Source organism: Electrophorus electricus, chromosome 3 (assembly GCF_041902795.1).
Source record: "Electrophorus electricus isolate QZ-2024a chromosome 3, ASM4190279v1, whole genome shotgun sequence".
Classification (NCBI taxonomy): Eukaryota; Metazoa; Chordata; class Actinopteri; order Gymnotiformes; family Gymnotidae; genus Electrophorus; species Electrophorus electricus.
Window position 1 is genome coordinate 26,105,905 of NC_137499.1, and position 22,449 is coordinate 26,128,353.

The 22,449-nt window shown below is 46.3% G+C and overlaps 1 protein-coding gene across 1 annotated transcript; it reads right to left on the bottom strand.

The window, feature by feature from the left end:
• Positions 1-838: 838 nt before the first annotated feature.
• On the bottom strand, positions 839-16,118 carry cpxm1b (carboxypeptidase X (M14 family), member 1b). The gene is made up of 13 exons (XM_027026903.3): positions 15,626-16,118; positions 10,876-10,985; positions 10,150-10,289; positions 9,808-9,892; positions 9,164-9,314; positions 8,783-8,868; positions 7,396-7,519; positions 3,734-3,930; positions 3,290-3,469; positions 2,668-2,962; positions 2,030-2,169; positions 1,633-1,735; positions 839-1,531 (listed from the first exon to the last, which is right to left on the bottom strand). Exons 1-13 carry the CDS (start codon positions 15,984-15,986, stop codon positions 1,212-1,214), a joined length of 2,292 nt encoding a protein of 763 aa, XP_026882704.2. The 5' UTR covers positions 15,987-16,118; the 3' UTR covers positions 839-1,211.
• Positions 16,119-22,449: the final 6,331 nt, after the last annotated feature.

Here is a 22,449-nt window from a genome sequence, read left to right on the forward strand (position 1 = left end):
TGACCACCACTGAACAAGACACATAAGGTGAAATGGCAAGACTGGGCCAAGAAATATCTGAAGACAGATTTTTCAAAGGTGTTATGGACTGATAAGAGGAGAGTGACTCTTGTCGGACCAGACAGATGGATGGGCCCGTGGCTGGATCAGTAACAGGCACAGAGCTCCATTTTGAGTCAGATGCCAGCACGGTGGAGGTGGGGTACTGCTGTGGGCTGGTATTATTAAAGATGAGCTATTTGGACCTTTTCAGGTTGAAGGTGGACTCAAAACTCTCAAACCTACTGCCAGTTTTTTTCTTCAAGCAGTGGTACAGGAAAAAGTCTTCATCTTTCAAGAAGATCATAATTTTTATGTAGGACAATGCTACATCACATGCACTGAAGTACTCCACTGCAAGCCAGTGAAGGCCTTAAAAATGAAAGAATAATTTCCTCAGCTGACCTAAACCCTAGTGAGAACTTGTGAACTTACAGTGAAGGAAAACAGTACAGTTGTTTGTTTTCTCACTTTAATAGATGAAAATAAACAAGTGAGATGGGAATATTATAATTTTTCATTTAGTTGCATAATAATTCTGCAGACTAATAGTTGCCCAATAATTATGCACACAGATATTCTCCTAAGAAAGCCAAAACCTCACTTTTACATTCTTAAATATTCAGGTTTGAGGTTTATTAACATTTTAGACTGACCAAGAGCACTGTAGGTGTTCAATAATAAAATGAAGCCTCAGAAAATACAACTTACCTAATAATTATACACAGTGTGGTTATTTGAAATATTTTACAATTTTATAATATTCAGTACATCATATGGGAATAATGCGCACTTAGGCTTTGAGAGATCCAATTTTATTGTATCTGTTTTACAAAACATCAGTTCCAGCCTGAAATAATGAACATTAGTTGAAAGTCTTGTATCCTGTGTGTGAGACTGAGAGAAATGTCAAAGTACATAGTCAGAAATGTTCATATGACTGAACAAAGTAAACAGGGGTTGAACAGCAGTGAACCTTAATTGCACACATTTATTCCCAAAAGTACAAAATACAATCTACAAACCCAATAATCCCTTACTCAACCTTTAAACAACCTCGTCTTGGACTCTGAGCCAAAGAGAGTCCTGGTCTTTTCCTGATCTCTCTCCAGAACACACACCCTGTAAGTAACACCTTGCAGAGGGTAGTGCTGTCATCGAGTCAAGTCCTGTCATTGAGCCCGCACAACAGGTCGCAGTTTAAGGTGGAGCCGGGCGGCCCGCTGCCGGTTGAGGGCCTTGGTGGTGGTGCGGAGCTTGCGCAGGCGTAGCTGGCGCAGGCGGAGCTGCAGATCTTTGGGGATCTTGCCGCCCTTGGCCAAGTGCTCCCGTAGCCTCTGCTTGCGGGTCTTTTCCAGGAGGAAGTCGCAGATGGTGGGGTAGAGCTCGTACTCCACCCTGCAGGAGCGCGTGGCCAGGTAGTAGCCCTCCGCCTCCACTGTCACGTCATACTCACCGGGGTTCAGCAGCCTCCAATAGTCCCCGCTGGAGGCTGTGGGTGGAGGAGGGGGACAGAAGGGTGGAGACGTCAGAGAGAAGGCGTGTCTGAGGGTGGAGATCTCGGAAGGGGATCGGTAGCAGTGCTACTCTCACCGGATCTGATGTGGTGGTCGATGTCTTCCACCTTAATGACAGCATCTGCGATTCCGGCTCCGCTGTCTTTGTCTTGTATGACCCCTTTGATCCCGCGGTGCACCTGGGACAGACAGAGAGGAGAGTGTTGTCACTTCTCTAGTGTTACCTGCACTGCAAGCTCCCTCAAGTCATCGTCATCAATGTCAGGAACTGATCTCAGAAACGCTGATACCATAGCCTCTGCAAGTGTTTAATTTAGTCCAGTATTTCACATTTGGAATCTTTTATACTGTAGGTCAGTACTGAGTATTAGGAGTCTGAGGCGGAAACCATCAGGGCGTCCAGACAGCCCAAATGTTTTGGAGTGCTGCTTCAGGCGGTGAGAGGTTTGATCTGTGGCCGATAGGAACATTACCTGCTCCATGTAGGTCAGCAGAGACTCTCTGTTGCTCTCCCACTCGATGGGCAGCTCGCTGGCGTGTGGGAACTTGTCGCACGACAGCTCGACGGTTACCTCGAAGCAGTTGGTGTGCAGATAGCTGAAGTCATTCATGCCTGCGAGAGGAGCGTGGACAGAAAGCAGACCAAAGGTCTGAATGTGTTTACACGGACGTAATACAGTTTTTATTATTAAACGAATCACATAATAAAGTTGTGTAGATAAGGCTGATTGTGAATGAATGCTGCTGTGCTCTAATCTGGCTCAAAGTGGAAGATGAAGCAGAACCAAGTGCTTCAGGTAACGCAAGCATCGTTCTAAACCCACAGTCAAACTGCACAGCTTAGCTCAGTGCTACATTAATTTGGACCCAAAGTTAATGTCAGCAATGTAAACTCAGGCACTTTTTGAAATCTTTGGCCAAAATAGAACAATCAAGGCACTTTTTTGTGCACGCCCAAGGGAACTCTGATGGGAAGCTGTTGGCTTTCAAAATAGTTCGCATCAGCTAAGCGAGATTGCTCACTGTACCTTTAACTTGCCAACCCATACGTCCAGCTACTTTCCCTGCCTTGTGCTTTTTGATTCCCTGCCATGCTTGGAGTGGTACCCACTTCCAGGCACCGTGTGCCAGTTGGCGCCATTGATGATGTTATTGTGCCGCACGAAGTCCTTGTTGTGGCACGGCCGGCGGTCGGGGTTGGACATGACGTGGTTGGTGCTGGCGTAAACGGTGGCCAGCCAGCGGAAGAAGCTGTCGTCTGGAGTGGGGGTGTGGTCCTTTGGGGCCCAGTCCCGTGTCATATCGAAGGGGTATGTGACCACCAGCTCCCCCCCATGGAGGTTGGCACTGAGCACGAAGGGGATGGCCTGCATCCAGCTGATGACCACCCGCGTCTCAGGAGCCACCTACCATCAATCGATTTAAGAAATAATCAATCAATAAGAAGCACACACACATCAGTAGGTTAATACTGCAAGATTGCTTATAATAGAAAGAGGATACGGGTCATTTTATTACACGCCCGATTCCTGAGTGTTTTCCATAGGACCAGTTTCATGCTTCCAGGTTTGAAGTGATCTTCAATCCGCAAATAATGCAAAATTTATCTGCTACAGTTCTTACAAGCATTTCATTTAAAAATAAAATACAACACTACAGCAGAAGTGTGCGCTAAGGCGCATTCATAGTGTTACATAGATAGTTCATAGTCAGTCTGTCAGTTCAGTGCTCACCAAGGCTTCCTCTGATGTGTATTGCTCAGGGATAGGGATGTAATGGTTGATGAGCTTGGACTTGTCTGTCTCCAGCTCCATGGCATTCCACATCACCGAGTTCAAGTCGGCGAAGTTGTTGTTCATATCGAAGCCTTCATAGCTGAAGCGGCCCATGCCCCAGCTGGCCAACTCCGAACCCTGGGGGAGGGTTCAGCATACACTTATCCACTCACACTCCGAACATGAACTTCCCAACATGTCTTCTCTTTCAGTGTTTTAATATTGTGATATTGCCACCCATATTTCAGAAGTAATGAAGTAACCCACCACACATCAGGTTCAGTAAGGACATTATGCTTAATCCTTACCTGCATGTTTGTATGTAACAACATGCCGAAGTCACGCAAAACAACAGCAGCGGCATTGTGGGAAAGGATACGGCTCTGCCTCCTGCTGCAGTACCTTCTTGTAAGCCATCTCGTAGCCGTCCGGGTTCATGGAGGGCAGGAGGTGGATGCGGGTCTCTTTCACCAGCCGAACCACGCGCTGGTTGCCGCGTCTGTACTCCTGACAGATGTACTGCATCAGGTTGAGCAGCAGCTCTCGGCCCAAGACCTCGTTGCCGTGCATACCGGCCACGTAGCGGAACTCCGGTTCGCCTGCAGGGGGAGCCAGTGTATCTTTAGAACATGAAGGAAGACTTTGGTTTGCTTTTATGCTAAATATAAATTGGGGGGTGGGGGGTGCAAACCTTAAGTGCCAGTGGACTCAGCTGACTACACTGACTGGCGGTGATTGATAATTAGATGTAAAACAAATGCTTCACAGACCAATCACAAATGCTTCACAGACCAAATTTGGCCTAAAGGCTACCGCATCATGATCCAATGTATCGAATGTATTTGGAAGCCAACTGTAAAGTTACTTAATTTTAATGCTAAACATCACTTCTGTCAGAGTGCATGTTTCAGAACTTCAGCAGCTGCACTGCTTTAGCTCTTACTCTGTAGTTATAGTGCTCAGTACTTCACTTTCAGTACTCAGTACTTTAGTTTCAGTGCTCAGTACTCTATAGCTTCTGTACTCAGTACTTTACAGTTTCAGTACTTGGTACTTTATAATTTCGAGGCATTGTAATTTATAGTTTCAGTGCTCAGTTACCCAAAGCGACCTCTCTATGGGGTTGGTTCCAGATGCACAGCTAACTGGTTTATTACGGTAGGGGAACGGAGGAGAGCCTGTGTTATGAAACATGACCTTGGTGCCTCTCTCTCTGACATCCAACTCTGTGCCTCCTCATTTTGGGTTGGCACTAGCAGAGGGGTCTGAAATTTGGCACCTTCCCTAAAATGGCCTGGCTGAACTATAAAGAAAAATCTAATCCTTGGGGAAAATGGAAAATATGAATGTTAAAAAATGCTTGAAATAAGATTATTTGCCTGAAGATAAATTTTAAAAAACTAAGATACATAGAAACATAGAAAAAATCTAAGTCTAGAATTATTTGCCTATACCCTATTTTTAACCTATGAACAGACCACTAGTCAGACTAATAGGTAGTGTGAAATCATACTCATGTCTCACTACATACCAAACCTCAAAGAGCTTTAACCTCCTTCTACCAACAACAGTATATTTTGTGATCCCGATTTAGCCCCTGGGCACCACTAGAACTCTTGATGTCAAAGTCCAAAGTGTCACCGACCTCCAGAAAGTATTTGATATCGGCTGTGTAAGGCTACAATTTCTGTAGCTCCTTTTTGCATGGATGGTGCTCTGGCTAAACGTGCAGCAAGCTTCATTAGCAAGTTTTGATTTTAGCAGCGCATCCGTATCTTGACATTAAAGGGACGTGTTTCAACATGACACCCTCTCCCAGCTTTTCCAAATGGCAGCACCATACGGCTTAGTCAGCCAAGCGAGGAAATGCATGAGACTGAAAGAAGGAGATATTGACTGAGCCTGCGCGTGCCTGAGCGTGTCTGGCTGAATTATTGATTTGGCCTGGAGAGTACCAGACTTGGGCTGCTTGTCCTGAGACTGAAAAGAGCTTCATGGGGCCAGTACTTCCACACCCCTGCTCCCTGCCAACCCCCCGAAAGGAACAGAGGGCACATTCAACCGACGCAGGGCAAGGCGAGGCGAAGCGAGTCCCAGCTCAGCACCGCAGCGAGCTTTGACCTTCGCACCAACCGCAGGGTCGCCGTGTGGTCGATGAGCAGCGATGAGAAGCACATGGGCCTCCCCGAGTCCCCATGGTGCACTCCCGGGTCACACAGAGCACGGAAACCACACGCAAATGACGCATCCGAAAGACGGCGCCACAGATGCAGATGTGTGTGGTCATCTAGCCTCCGCTTCCTGTTTATCACAGAGAATCGCTTTCAACACGGCTTATCAATCAGGGTGTGCCAGACAGCCAGAATGAGGTCGACTTGGATTGTCAGTGTAGCTACGCAGATAAGACCAAAGACGGCTTTCAGGCAAGAGTTCCGCATCGGTCGTCTCGTTTCTGAAGTGTGCGGCGGCCAAGGCATGTGTCATCCCCAACTATCTTGGACAGGTTACAGACAATCAGCCTTGCAAATCCCCATGTCTCCATGTCTTTAGTCTGTGAATTATATATCTGTTTGGTCTTTGATACACATGAAAGCATCTTCAGATGAACCAGGTTTACCACATGGAAAGCGAGCCTTCCACGCTGTAAAAAAAGAGCTTTTCGAGTTCATTCAAACAGTCAGATTCTTTTGATCTGCCTTTCTTTAGATTAATACGTTTTACAAATAACTGTGGTGTACACAAAGCCAGCACATCTCTAAGGACTTGAGATAACTCCCTCAGACGATGATTCTAACCTTCACCTACTCCAGTAAACTCTGTCAACTGGGTTTGTACAGTTCATTGGTCACGTTATGAACTGATCCGCTGTTCAACAGCTGGGACCATGTAACATGGACAATCTCATTCCCATTCTCTGCGGGGCGCTCCAGGCCGGCACTGTGCCGTCTCCACGCCAACTCTGCCCTGGCACGGTCGGCCCTGGCCCGTGCCAGCCCTCACCCAGGAGCTGACATCCACCTCCCCGGCCAAAACCAACCCCGCGTTGGGCCAGAGTAAATGCTGGCTTGCCGAAGGAGAGGGAGAGCAAGGGATAGAGGGAAAAGGAGCAAGTTCGGGAGAGACAGAAAGATGAATGGTATGAACCGTGCCGCTCTTGTTTAACACTAAAGGTTCCTTCACTGCTCTATCCAAAGCCCACCGTGCGTAACGTTATAAACTTAAGTAATAGACCACCACAGGATGTGCAACCAGATTTGGGTTATAAAATGGATATGTTAAGGCGAAGGTTGTATGTGGTGAAATAATCGTGGTGTGAAGTCAATGCCAGACTCATCCACAGTGGATTATATTTAATAAAACACAGCTTTTGACACAGCATTCTGCACATTTATCTCCCTTGACAACACAATGGCTGATGGCTCAGAATTTCCTTGTAAAATGTTTGTGTTATAATGTATTTTGAAGAAGAAAGGTCTGATGTGTGTCTGCCAGGTTGCAGGAGATTTGTGTGACTTGCTACATAGTGATTACTCTGTGTGCAAGCTTAACCGAACAACACTAATGCGTTTAAAAGTCCCCATATTTGTTTCAAATGGCATCATGCTAACATTCCTGCATGTTGTTTACCAGTAAGTGAAATGACAATTGACAACGGAATGACAAATAAGGCTCCAATTAACATCTAATTTAAAAAGTCTGCAGATTCTAAAAGTGACAGGCATCTCGTGTCCTCTGAAAAAGGTGTTTTGGGCTGCAGAGTTGGTGACATGCCTTGGAAAAGGCCTTTAACTCCAGCAGTTTTGCACCATAGTCACCCTTGGCATATATGGAGCCGAACTGGTCAAACAGATTGAATGGACAGAATAATTAAGGTTGGATTTAGACAGGCTAGAAAGTCGTGTCTGATGTCCCATGTGTCTGATGCTTTTGTAAATAAGTAGGGAATTAATTCTTGAACTACTTCAACTTCATGTGTGTTTCTAATGATTGTATATGATTTGCAACCTGTGTCAAGAGATTCTTACAGGTTCTGCGAACACTAATTCAATCAGATTCTCTCTCACCCAACTCATGTTTGCCTGGCTGGTCGGAGATCTCCATCACATATAGTTTCAAGCCCATGTAGCTCTTTCCAATGCTGTAGATACGTGTGATGTCTGGGCAGGCCTCGTTCACAGATCTCATGAGCTGGAACAGGGAAACACAAGAAAATGGAACCATATCTGAGGGGGAGAAACCTTTGGAGTTACAAGTGCATCCAACCCTGATCCTGATAACGTACCAGCCTGGTAAATTTATCTCCAAACAGCCTGTCAAGTTTAGCCCCAACACTGGAGACCTACCAGTCCATAATGTTTAGCTCCAACACTGCTCCTAGGGACCTAACAGACTGTAATGTTTAGCTACATCCCTGTTCTTAGAGACCTACCAGTCTGTAATGTTTAGCTCCAACACTGCTCCTGAAGACCTACCAGTCTGTAATGTTTAGCTCCAACCCTGCTCCTGGAGACCTACCAATCTGTAATGTTTAGCTCCAGCACTGCTCCTGGAGACCTAACAGAGTGTAATGTTTAGCTCCAACCCTGCTCCTGGAGATCAACTGCCCTGAAGACTTTAGTTCCAGTGGAGTTTTTCTATCAATTAATTCAATGGTTCTGGACTTCATACACAATGCTGCTATGTATGACCTTGAAGTCTCTAAATCTGTTTCCAAAAAGATCTTTGGACACCCCTTGCTTTCTATTTTTAAGCCAATATCCAACTGGAGGCATGACTAATACTTGACTCTGGGGTTCTTTTCTGGACAAACTTTAAGGCTTGTCCTTGAACAATCTTGTTTGATGTTCCAACTTAGTCCAACACTATAGGCATAATGTAATACACTATGAGTTTTCGAGAACAACAATGCATGACTTTTTACACCAAAAAAACATTTACAGGTGGTAAATTCTGTACGTTCTTTCCCAATGCCAACTTCTTTCTTTACACCCATTTCTGTAAGGCATGCACAGAGAGAATATGAGTGTTTTGGTGTGTGAATGTTACCACTGTTGCATAACAACAGTGGCAGGTTTGACCCCTGTGGCCTCCTGGCTAGTAGTAGTATACAGATGAGAGAGAATACAGAGCCCAAACTAATATTTGCTTTTGGCAAGTGTGGCAAACCGCAGCCCACACACCTACTCCAAGTGTGAGAACTTGGAGCCAGGCCACAACGGCACACTGCAAAACCCAGCTCTGCCTGGCTAGCGGCCTTAATGTCATAGTGCCTAGACCAGTCCTCCAGTTTCACAGCCAATCTCTCTCAACCCAGTCAGACTACAGTCACACTGGAGTCTCAGTTGACAAATGTATTCTGTCATGTTGGAGAACTAATAAAAAAATCAGTTGACAGTACCACATCAACCTGGAATTTGGAGCCTTTCTGGCACTCTTCAAAAAACTCTGTACCTTCCTCATTTCCTTGTAGTTATGATGTCTGAAGTCAAGTTTGTCCCGAGTATCCTCCTGCGCTTGCCACTGGTAGATGTTTGGGTCTAAAGGTGGTGAACAGCAAACATTTATTTTTTACTAATTCGAACATTTAGTCCAAGATTTCAGAAGCAGTTGAGGATATTGTCCATCTTAACACTGGAAGCTTTACAAGTGATCCTTCTTCCACTATTTGTGATACTTGCTCTACTAATTATGTAGTCACTTTTTGCATTCCAACTAATACTTTGAGGACCAACCCGCTACCCCCTGCAGTTTAGAGTATTAAATACATGCATTGATGGTGGCAGAGATACTGATGTAGAATGAATCTGTGGGCCCGTGTTTGCCACACTGTACCTGACAGGGGGCAGCCCAGCACCTCAGCCCGGAGGCAGATGGTACCATTCTTGAACCAGGTCTGCGGGTTGATCCGAATGTAGCGCGCCACAGTGGACTCGGGCAGGACAGCCAGGACTGGGCTGTCAGTGTCCCGGTTGCCCTCAAACACCTGCAGGCAAGGAAGACCAGAGATGCTCAACGATGCCCCTTTCTCACCAACCAACCCAAATGGTGTTCGTCGCCCTGGCACAGGGGTTTCTCAGTTAGCAAGTGCCCAAGGATGGCCCTACCAAACACTTGCATTAAGTGGGCATCAGCAGGCAGGTCTTTCTTTTCAAAAGAGCCACTTAACCCCACCAGCTGTTGCCAGCTGCTGCCAGCTACTGCCAATAGATACCTCTGCTTTAGCTGTAAATGCACTGGCAGGGAGGTCTGGGTGCTGGGCTAGCCAAGGTAAAGCGATCAAACAGCACCGGGGGATGCAAAAGCTAACAGTCAACGCCAGCAGCAGCGTCCAGCACATGCCTCCGGCACAGGCAGGGATGGCAGTGATTTTAGCCTCACGTTGAGGACTTGTTTGATTACCTTCAGAAGCATCTGGCTAATATCACGACTGAATGAAGCTGCAATCCGTCAGGGACTGGGGAGTAAATAACCCTTACCGCCTCCTGGGTCCCGTTCATGCAGGGCATCCAGCTCAGGGAGTCATTGCTGAATTGTACCTTGAAGGTTTCTACCCAGTTCCAGCTATAAGGGAAACACATGCAAACTTGCAGGACACAGTTGGTTGTGGTTTTAAAAATTATTTTAAGACATTCCCATTTGGCTTTATCTGATATACAGCAAGATTTGCAGCTAATTGTAGTGTATAGGTGTATGATTGTTAATTAATTAATTGATATGTATGTATTTAATGGTGTGTATTTGAGGGTGGTATTAATTGATATGCATAGTCATGTGTGGTGGTGGTGTGTGTGTGTGTGTGTGTGGGGGGAGGGGGCTACCTCCAGATGGAGCTGCGGCCTTGTGTGATAACTCCTGTAAAGCGTGTAGTTGTCATGGCATCCACCTGCAGCCACTGCTCTCTGTCCTCATACAGCGCACACCAGGCTCCATCATAGATATCCCCATCCTCAATACCAGACTGCATGAGCACACACACACAGACACACACACACACACACACAGACACACACACACACACACACACGCACGCACACAGATACACACACACACACACACACACACACAGACACACACACACAGACACACACACACAGACACACACACACACACACACACGCACGCACACAGATACACACACACACACACACACACATACACACACAGACACACACACACACATGCACTCATGCACACACACACATACACACACAGAAACAGTAATTAGTTAGCTGAAAGGAACAGGATATTTTAATTAAGCTCAAATAATCACACAATCAAAAAAGGAGAAAAAAAAAGTCAGTGGCATCCAAAATTGTAAACACCTTTGTGATGTACTTTCACAGAACTGAGCATTTACGATGGTAATAGTGAGTAATTATTATTATTATTGTCAGTCACTATTGCTGCTGCATATATGTAACATATACTGGTGTGTCACTCTAGGTGGGCGTTAGTGGGGAGGGGCAGCGGCTGGGTGAGGTGGGCGGGGCAACAGGGTGGCAACGAGGGTTAGAGGACCGCGGCAGGACCTGGGTGAATCTTACCTGTATGTTGAGTCGGCCGCGGTGGGGTCCCAGGCCCTGGCGCTTGTAGGAGGAAGCCTGAAGTTGGGTGTCTCTAACTCGCAAACTTTCCAGTCCCAAAGGAGGACACTCTGACACAGGAACATGCACAAACACCCACTCAGGATGTGTTACACACATGACCTCAACCAACTTACAGCATACATTTACACCAAATGGATGGAAAGATGAGGTGAAACAGAGAGTGAGGGTCAGTGAAGGTAGGATGGAAAAAGAGAGAGACAGAGGCAGTTAGATGGAAGGTGAACGAGAGAGAGAAAAGGTCAAAAGATGGAGTGCAGATATACACACAATAAACACATTATAGGCATATTCAAAACGCTTGCAGGACAATTACAGAGATGCAAGCTTCTTCTGGCACCCCAGTGAAGACTGGGCAGGCAAGGGAAGTGACCAGGTAGCCCACACTCAGGGATCACGACCAGGTAGCCCACACTCAGGGATCACGACCAGGTAGCCCACACTCAGGGATCACGACCAGGTAGCCCATACTCAGGGCTCACGATCAGGTAGCCCACACTCAGGGCTCACGATCAGGTAGCCCACACTCAGGGATCATGACCAGGTAGCCCACACTCAGGGATCATGACCAGGTAGCCCACACTCAGGGATCACGACCAGGTAGCCCACACTCAGGGCTCACGATCAGGTAGCCCACACTCAGGGATCATGACCAGGTAGCCCACACTCAGGGATCACGACCAGGTAGCCCACACTCAGGGATCATGACCAGGTAGCCCACACTCAGGGATCACGACCAGGTAGCCCACACTCAGGGATCACGACCAGGTAGCCCATACTCAGGGCTCACGATCAGGTAGCCCACACTCAGGGCTCACGATCAGGTAGCCCATACTCAGGGATCATGACCAGGTAGCCCACACTCAGGGATCATGACCAGGTAGCCCATACTCAGGGATCACGACCAGGTAGCCCACACTCAGGGATCATGACCAGGTAGCCCACACTCAGGGATCACGACCAGGTAGCCCACACTCAGGGATCATGACCAGGTAGCCCACACTCAGGGCTCACGATCAGGTAGCCCATACTCAGGGATCATGACCAGGTAGCCCACACTCAGGGCTCACGATCAGGTAGCCCATACTCAGGGATCATGACCAGGTAGCCCACACTCAGGGATCACGACCAGGTAGCCCACACTCAGGGATCACGACCAGGTAGCCCACACTCAGGGATCATGACCAGGTAGCCCACACTCAGGGATCATGACCAGGTAGCCCACACTCAGGGCTCACGATCAGGTAGCCCATACTCAGGGATCATGACCAGGTAGCCCACACTCAGGGATCATGACCAGGTAGCCCACACTCAGGGATCATGACCAGGTAGCCCACACTCAGGGATCACGATCAGGTAGCACACTCAGGGATCATGACCAGGTAGCCCACACTCAGGGATCATGACCAGGTAGCCCACACTCAGGGATCATGACCAGGTAGCCCACACTCAGGGCTCACGACCAGGTAGCCCATACTCAGGGATCACGACCAGGTAGCCCACACTCAGGGATCACGACCAGGTAGCCCACACTCAGGGATCACGACCAGGTAGCCCACACTCAGGAATCACGACCAGGTAGCCCACACTCAGGGCTCACGACCAGGTAGCCCACACTCAGGGATCATGACCAGGTAGCCCACACTCAGGGATCATGACCAGGTAGCCCACACTCAGGGGACATGACCAGGTAGCCCAAATTCAGGGGACGTGCCCAGGTAGCCCACACTTGGGGAACGGACCCAGTAGCCCACCCTCAGTGAACTGACTAGTTAGCCCACAGGCGGGGGACGTGATTTTGAAGGTGAAACTGGAGGTGATTTTGAGAAGGACTACAGAGACCGACCCAGTGGGTTTGATCGCTACTGTATCTGTAGAGCAGACAGGCAGATGTGGTGTGAGCTCAGTTCAGTCCTTCTCCTGCACAAGCACTACCCTGTCTCCATGCGGCCAGCATTCTCCAAGGTCCTAGCACCCCCCTCGACCAACCCCCACCTCTGCAGACTGCTAACATTTATCATTGGTGAACTGTTCTCTTAGCTATTTCCTTCAAATAACCAAGCTGATTCATCCCTCCAGTATCTGCCTAGCAGCTCTGTAACCCACACAGCGCTTCACACTAAACTTGGCATCAATAAGTTGCACAAAACAGGACAGTTGTGTGCCATATCTAGTACACACACACACGCACGCACACACACGTGTACACACACGCACACAGCCCCAGACACCAGGTCCACATAACGGTATTCACTCCTATGAAGAAAAGTCACCAAGCCAGTTCAGTAAAACTAACATTCCCTCAGCTATTGTTTGGTAGGGCAGATGCAGACTGTAATCTGACACTTAAAGTGCTGTTTGGACCGGAGCCTTTCTGAAGCTGAAATGTCGAACTGTGCAGAAAAAGACATGACCACGTGAACTCCCTGCAGCTGCCTCAGGGACATGAGCAGAAGTCAACTTTCCCCCTTCTTCTCCGTTTTAACGTGGAAGACGTCTTCCTCTGGTGGACCCTCTCCCCCTCTTAACCCCTCCAGTCCCCCACCACAACACGGCTTTAAGCTCCTTCCAAACCCCGAGTACAGGCCCAGGGGCACTCTCGGAGGAAATCTCCCAAAGGGACTGGGAGGGGAATGGTGTGTTTGTGTGAGTGAGAGAGAAAGAGAGAGAGAGAACAGACAGGGGGAGATTGAGAAAAAGTGATGGGACTTGCAAAGGGCAGTGTGTTGCAAGAGGCAAACAGCAGAGAGGAATTAAAAGTGCACAATGAAGAAACAGTGGAGAGAGAGAGAGTGAGGGGGTACATAGAGGGAAGTCATGAAGGACATACTGGAAAAGGGGATCCGACCCCCTCTGGCCATGAGAGCAAGATGCAGGGAAAGGAGAGGTACCACACCGCATCAGAGAGGGAATAGGTGTGTGCGTATGTGTGTGTGTGTGCGTGTGTGTGTGTGTGAGATACCACACCGCATCAGAGAGGGAATAGGTGTGTGTGTGTGTGTATGTGTGTGTGTGTGCGTGTGTGTGTGAGTGAGATACCACACCACATCAGAGAGGGAATAGGTGTGTGTGTGTGTATGTGTGTGTGTGCGTGTACGCGCGCGTGCGTACGTGTGTGTGTGCGCGTGTGTTTGTGTGTGTGTGTGTGTGTGAGATACCACACCGCATCAGAGAGGGAATAGGTGTGTGTGTGTGTGTGTGTGCGTGCGCGCACACGTGCGTGTGTGCGCACGTGTGCGTGTGCGCGCCTGTGTGTGCGTGTGTGTGCGTGTGAGTGTGTGAGTGTGCGTGTGTGTGTGCGCGTGTGTGTGTGTGAGATACCACACCGCATCAGAGAGGGAATAGGTGTGTGTGTGTGTGTGTGTGTGTGTATGTGTGTGTGTGTGTGTGTGTGCATGCGTGCGTGTGTGTGCGCACGTGTGTGTGTGCGCACGTGTGTGTGCGTGTGAGTGTGTGTATGTGCGTGTGTGTGTGTGTGTGAGAGATACCACACCGCATCAGAGAGGGAATAGGTGTGTGTGTGTGTGTGTGTGTGTGTGCGTGCGTGCGTGTGTGTGCACGTGCGTGTGTGTATGCGCACCCATTCAGCAGTTCACATCAAAGCATACACACATATACATATACAATGCAAAATGAAAGAAAAGGCTTGTTATGAGAAGTGTTTCTGGTGTCCCAAAACTTAATGACAGTTACGAAATGTATAAACAAAATACAATTCTGTCACCTGTTAAAGGGATACATAAAACAATATCAAACATTAAATAAAGAGGTTTCATATTCTTTCCTCACTGTAACTGAAACCATCCAAGTAACATCCCCCACAGACACGTCCTGCCAAGCCAGCATTTACTGCTCCACTTCTGTATTGTGTCTTATGCCTTAGGTATTCCAGACCAAATACCTGATCAGTGTCACATGATGCCGTGGTCTGTTATACGGAGGTGACGGCTGGGTGAGGCAGTAAGGGCCTGCACTGAGTCAGCACAGACTTATTATGCATCTGGAACCAATGTTTACATGACCCAGTTACTGTGACTGAGACACAGCGTGAGAGCTTCCTGTACTGTACACATGCACACACACACGCACACACACACACACACACACACACACACACACACACACACACACACACACAGAGGCCTTAGCTGTCCTCTCAGTTAGGTATTCTGGACAAAATATTTCCATAATTGTTTTTGCTAGTAAATCTTATACCTCACTCACACACACACTCGATAGTATTATAACTGTACGCGCAGGGAACTGTTTGCCCCCAGCTGCTCGAGCTCATTTCTGGGCCCCTCCTCCGCATTTACAGCCCTTGCAGTCGTCAGATGGCCCCTTTTCAGAATCCAGATAGGCAGGTTACTCTGACCCAGCTGGCGTTAAATACGGGAAGAGGCGACCTGACGTCATGTTTGAATAAGACCAGAATTATGCAAGCACACAGCTCACTAAGCTTCCTCTCAGGTTCAGTGAATACGTGAATGCACATATTTGCACTTAATACATTTTTTTATATAACCAAAGATAAATAGAAAGAACGGCATTTTACAAATAAACCCGAAAGACTGCCAAAAGAAAAACCTCCCCTGCCCAAGAGGCGCATGCATGATATGGAAATGTGATATACTTTTTATGTAAATAAAATATTTCGTTGGTAACTCGTTGTGAATTTGACAGTTTTTACCTAATTTAGGCGGTTCGTTGTCTTCTACTTTACTCCATATCCATCTTTCTAAATGTTTATCAATTTTCTCATTAAGGTCTTCAGCTTTGAAGATGACCGGCGTGGCTTTCGTGGTAGCTCTCTTCGTTGGCTTTGCAGTCGTCGAGAAAAGGGCAATCTTTGTTGGAGCGACTTTTCTGTCCTTGTTACTGGAAGTGCGCGTAGTCGGTGGAGTCGATCTTGCACGGAACGTTGCAGCGGATGTTAGATTAGATGTAAAATCATATGGCACAGTTGAAATCAGTTTGTTAATAGCAGTCGTTTCAAATTTCATTTCAACGAATAAAGTCGCAAGACATATAAGCTGCTGAAACGATGCCATGTTTAGCCTGCCGGACAGTTCTGCAGAATTTGTCTTCAAAGCTACTTTCGGACCTAATCAGTCGCATTAACCCCGTAATGTTGCAAAACTAGGCGCCAGAGTTTGCAAGGCGATTACGTGGCAACATAACTTGTAATAGAGAGAGTACAGAATGCTTACACTTGCATGTTCATTGGAAATTATTTGTGTATCACGTACAATTTTTTTTTTCTCTCTCTCTCTCTCTCTCTCTCACTGATGAGAAATGCATCTCTTAGGCAAAGTGTGTAACACCATCCATCTGTGAATAGACTTAGGAGCGGTTCCACTCCACGCTGCCAGCTCTCACAGACAAATCTGCACTTTTTACGCTACAGTTGAAAATTGCGCGCCTTTCCCCGTTTTTGGTTTGAGTAGAGCAGCACCTAGCGGTGGCGAATATTTCATTGGACATCTCGGCAATGTATTTCCACCTTATCTCGTTGTTTCACCCTGCTACGGAGGAATATTCTCAGTCAGTAGATATGACCTGGGGTGGCTTAACAAATGCAAACATCTAAGATCATGTAGTGGGCGTGTTTGATGTACAAATGTGTATCTGCAGTGCTTTGTTGATTTGCTATAGGCTGCTCGTATGCTTTCGTTATGATGACCACTTTGGACTTTGGTGAATACAAGATTTGCTGAACAGCAGTGTAATAATTCTTTTGAGTCCAGATCCAGGGTAGGCTAAAGAAAATGTGGACACTAGATGGCGCCAAAGCTCTATATTTATTAACCTACGATATTTAAAACAGTGACGTTTGTGTGCCAAAGTTACATTAGACAAAACAACAACAAAACCCCGCTTTTAACCAATACTTTTGATACTGAGCATGCGCATAATGCCACAGTGAATTTATGCGCGCTAGTTCAAGCCCACCTGTCGCCATTCACGTTTTGTGATAGCCACACTCTCTCCTTTCGCCAACATATAGTTTCTTACCACAGGATCGCTGTTGGCTTAAAATTTTGGCGAGTGGGCTACTCTCAACCCAGCAGTGACAGTAATGTTTGGGGGGAAAGAACAAAACCTCAGACACTGGTACACAGTGTCTAAAAAACTGTGTACCAGCTCCGCACCCATTACCGTGGGCCTACCACGTCAGCGATCGTTTTCCAGACGAATAATATCCCACCAGTAGTGTTTCTGGGGTCAGAAAATGACTAACAGATGGACTACAGTCTGTAGTCGTGCAGCTATGAAAGCACCTATAATGTGTACTGTAATGAATTAGGCAGTGAGTGCTGGAGCTCAGCAGGTGTTTGGAATAAAGTGGCTGTCTAGTATATAACTAAACTATACGGAAACTAGCGCTTGTGTTATAAAAAAAAAACAAAAAAAAAACAACCCACCAACAAGATTAAAACAATAATCCAGCCATTTTAAATGTTAGCTTTTTAACAGGTAGTTGCAGAATGATTTAAATGTTTATGTTATCTTCTGCACTACTATAGTAACAGAGATACTGTCCCTGACTCTGACATGCCTCACATTGCATTTTTGCATTTTTTTTTAATGGACTTTTTTTTAAGGGGAAATATAAACGAATTCTAAAAAATTTAAAAGGCCTTTAATCCTTTTGTATGCTGCCAGTTATTGGTTTGTCTGTCGCTTTCTGTCTTTTTGCTACGTAACACTTGTTAATAACGTTGTCCAAGTTTTGTTATTGTTTGTTTGTTCTTTCTCATTGCCCCGAATTTATCCGACGCGGGGTATGCATATGAATTGATGTTATTGTTGCACCTTGAAGTTTAGATGAGAGAAATATTCTTGCGAACAAACAGCTGCTAATAAAGCTTTGTATGTAGCTTTCAAATCAGCCGCAGAGGGAGGTTCTCGTTTGAATTACCCTCCAGTTCAGGTCTGCTGAGAAAGCGCCAAAACCATGGACGCGCAGGTACAAGCCCTTACCGCACACTTATTTCATTTTACTGTCTTATATCTGTCTGATTACACGGTTAAGTCGCAGATTTCACAAAGGCTCCCTAACAACGAGTTTAGCTAAGAGCAGCAGCAAATCCGGGACGGATTAAATTAACTCGGAGCTGTCTGTCTCGGCCTTCTGACGTGGCAGTAGTGGTAAACCCTCAGACACCCCGTGGTGCCTGTGGGAGAGACACGGACGAGACTGGGAAGATGCAATGTTCTCAGAGGCTTCTCCAGAAAACAGAGCAACCGAAAGTGCCTGCTCTTATTGATGAAAGAAAGTGTACTATATTAATATGTTAAATAAGCATTAGCGTTGGCAAAGAAATGCTCCGGACTTTGGTGAGAAACTTTTGTTCTAGGATCTAGCACACATAACGCACGGGTTCTCTATTCTATAGGTAGCAGAAGTAGAAATGAGTGTGTAAGGTTCTGTGTCACGTATCATGCGCAGTTTTTGCTTCAATACGAAGCTTTGTTCCATCACTCGTGTGTTAGCTCACTGGCCGAATGCCAGTCAGGAGATGAAGGTTTCGCTCGTCCACAATGCAACGTGCAGAAAACTTGCCCGCCGTTATTGCTCCGTCCGGCCCCGGGTCCCGGGTCCTCTAGCGAGCGGTCGCATAAATTCCACAGTTAATTATAATTTGCTATTAAAGACAAATAAGATGCTATTAAAGACAAATTCATGCTTTTATTGTCACACTGTAAAAGAATCTTGCTGTTTACATGAGCAGACGGATCATCAGTGTGTCATCAATCTAGAAAAAAATATTTCTCTCTCTCTCTCTCTCTCTCTCTCTCTCTCTCTCTCTCTCTCTCTCTCTCTCTCTCTCTCTCTCTCAAAAAAAATAAATAATACAGCACGATGTTATATTTTTGTCCACTGGGAAAAAATGTCATTTCAACCTAGAATGTGGTATGTATTGGTGTAACTACAAAAAAGTATCATAAATGTTTATCTTACATTTACCACTGTAGTTATAGATATTTAAACGTGATTGAGAATATAGTTAAAGCAGAGCATTATAAATCTGCAAGGTAAATCATTTCATCGCTGTACATCTTATTTTTCTTGTGGTGAGGCATGTTTGGCACTTCTCCAGATCTGCTCTGCTCCTCTCTGTTCTGATGCCATGTTCACTCACCAGGGTCTAAATAGCCATGTGTGTCTGTACGTGTATATGTGGATGTGTGTATGGCTGTGTGTGTGTGTGTGTGTGTCTGTGTGTGTGTTAGCTAGCATGTGTGTGGGGGTTTGTGTGTGCATATGTGTACATATGCATGTATATTTGTATGTGCGTGCGTGTATCTACATATGTGTGTGCTTATGTTTCTGTGTATATGTTTACGTGTGTGCATGTGTATATTTGTGTGTTCACATGTGTGTATATGTCGGTGCATAGGTGTGTACATGTATGTGTATATTTGTTTGGGTACATGCGTGTGTGTGAGTGTATGTGTGCGTGTGGGTGTGTGCACATGCATGTGTGTGTATGTGTGTGTGTGTATACATGCATGTGTGTGTGTATTAGCTAGTATGTGTGTATATGTGGATTAGTGTGTGTCTGTGCATGTGTGTATCCACATGTGCATGTGTGTATATATATTTCTATGTATATTTTTGTTTGCATGTTTGTATGTGCATATTTGTCTGTTTACATGTGTGTGCATGTCTGTGCATATGTGTATATTTCTGTGCACACGTGTGTATATTTGTCTGTGTACATGAGTGTATGCATGTGTGCATATGATCATGTGTGTGTGCAGGCATGTGTGTGTGTGTGTGTGGCAGTAGTGGGTGACCCAGCAGTGCTGGTATGAGAGTGAACAGCATGAGTCTTCTTTAATGAGCTGTGAGGGCTGTAGGCTCAGGCCAGACCCAGGCTACCTGCACACCCTGCTGGGTAACTTCTGTTCATCTAAGCCAGGTGAGGGGCCCCACTCGAACCTGTTACAAAGAGAAGCATAGGGAAGACAGAGAGAGAAGGTGTGTGCATGTGTGTGTGCATGAGAGAGAGAGATAAAAAAATTTTTTAAATATTTTGAGTGCACAAGTACATTTCCTATAGTCCTATATCTTAATGCCAAAGCAGTAGCACACACTTTCATTTCGTATATTGAGTGGATGCAGGATTGTTGGTGGTTCCTGGTATATGTGTGTGTGTGTGTGTGTGTGTGTGTGTGTGTGTGTGTGTGTGTGTGTGTGTGTGTGTGTGTTATATGAGAATGCATCGTCCCCGTCAGCAGGATGGAGGGTTTTCCGAGCAGATCACTTATTGGTCCACAGTGATCTAACAGCCTTGCCACTCTGACCTTCCCTAAGAGCCGCCCCCTCCCTCCCAGAAAAACTGCAGGACCCTGGGCAGGTAGCACGGTGAACACCCCACCTCCCCAAGCAACAACATAGCTCCCACAGTAGCTGAAATGAACCTCTGATGAAATATCCCTTCAACATGCCATTTTTTTTAAAGGTGCAATGAATGCATCTTCAAAATATCCATGTTGTATTTCTTTCTGTCTTTTTTGGAAGTTTGTTCTGCTCATTAGTGCAGTGTGCTGTTTCGACCCAATAGGACTCCAGAGATATTAATATTAATCCTTACCACCACTGCAAAGTCGAGCAGCGTTGTTACGCTTCACTGATGAATTATTGACCTCTAACAGTCACGAGAGCGTCAATAAGACAGTCGTTTGGATGAATTTGAAGAGTGCGAGTTAAACCAGCCCAACACAAAGCTGCAGCCCAGCTGAAGATATTTACCTCCGATGTGATACAAGTGAGCGAACCGCACAATTTTCCAAAGCCCCAAAAAGCCCTTAATTCATTTCATCTTCCAGCAACAATTCTCATATTAATGTTGGTCTAATAAAGCATCCTCATGAAGTGCTGGGTGAAATTGTGGTTTTGTTATAATTAACATTATGGGGATGATAGAAGGCAATTTTTAGTCGATTAGTTAATAATTCATTTTTAAAAGATTGTCTAATTTCTGTGTTAAAGTAAACAAAGGTTAGCAATGAAAGAAGGGTTTGGAGCCTTAAATTCTGATTGGGAAACGATAAACGTAGTACAAAACTAATGATATTTAATTCTAAAAATAATAATTATTAATTATAGTAACAATTACAATAAAGCATAGTAATATTTAATTCTGACATAATATTATATATATGTTGTTGATAAACAACAACAGCAGCAACACAAATAATCAACATTTCTAGCTGTAGAGTTTTATTGCGTTTCTGTGCTGTGTTAAGTAAACCTCCCATTTGCCGGTCAGATAAAGGACATGGTTTGCTGAGGAAAGTTGAACCTCGCCTCGAAACTTTCTATAACTTCTTCCGATCCTCCCGAGTGCAGTCATCGGGCAAAAGCCCAAGACGTTTCGCCCTCTACAGAAGGTGCGTGTGGAGGGGTGCTGTAATATTGATGGGCTCGGATATCTCCTGGTGCCCCCCGTTTGGTCTCTCTCATGTTCTATAAAGTATTCATGATCCCCGTCCGTTTCCTGAGACACCCCCCACCCCTCTTCATCCCATAATGCATGTGTAATGGTCTGCAAGCATGCCACACACACACACGCGGGTACATAGACACACACACACCTGGCTATGGGTGCAGCGTGTAATGGGAAGTCTTCTCTGTTGTAGCTCTATGTAGAATAAAGGTTCTTGTCTACGTATGGACCTTGGTATTAATACAAAGAAAGGAAAGGACTTTTTTTCTGGTAGTCCTCACATCTGCTTCAGCAGTAGATTCACACCGTCCTCAGAAAGTGAAAAATGCTCATTTGTTGGGGTCCCTGGACCTCCCAGCTGAAGCTCACGATCTTCTAGAATGTCGGTGCGCCACCTTTCCGTTTCTTCTTCTTCCCGTTTGACGCTTGTCTGTCTCTTCTCCGCTTTTTTCTTTTTGTTTTTCTCTCTTTCTTTCCCAGTCTCTCAGCTTTCTCTCCACACCTGTTCATATACACTTTGTTCATTTGCCACTGTTAGTGATGCTCTCTCTCTCTCTCTCTCTCTCTCTCTCTCTCTCTCTCTCCTCCCATCTTCTCCCCTGACTCCCCTTTCTCCGGTTCTCTCATTAGCACTCCTACTCAGGGAGACGTGGGGGGTGGGGGGGCGAAACCTGCCGCTCCTTCGTCAGCTCTCGTGGGCCCAGACCGCCGCCGTCCTGGCCTCCCGCGAGCCGCTCCTCAGACCTGGGTAGGTGCCATCTGCCTGTGTCACTCCCTCTGTCAGGCTTCAACCCCCCCCCCCCCCCCCCCCCCCGCATACACAAAGCCCCACCCACCCCACACCCCCTACAACCCACCGGAAAAACTGTGCTGACTCCTGCAACACTCCACTTTAAGAGCCCACAGTAGCAGTGTGGCTGTTTTGGCTCAGACCAAAGTTTTTAGCTAGCCGGGCTGAGTGCATTAGTCTGATGTTCGTCTGTTCTACATAGGGGACTGTTAATCAGGACACATTACATTTGCACAGGTGTTGATGGGCTTGGCGCATTTAAAG

Excerpts from the sequence above, each read along its gene's own strand:
- cpxm1b (XM_027026903.3), bottom strand. The coding sequence starts at position 15,986 with ATGGCATCGTTTCAGCAGCTTATATGTCTTGCGACTTTATTCGTTGAA. Across the intron at positions 3,931-7,395 it reads GCCAGGCAAACATGAGTTGG|GCGAACCGGAGTTCCGCTAC; the intron begins GTGAGAGAGAAT and ends CTCCCCCTGCAG. Across the intron at positions 2,170-2,667 it reads CTGGCACACGGTGCCTGGAA|GCATGAATGACTTCAGCTAT; the intron begins GTGGGTACCACT and ends CTCCTCTCGCAG.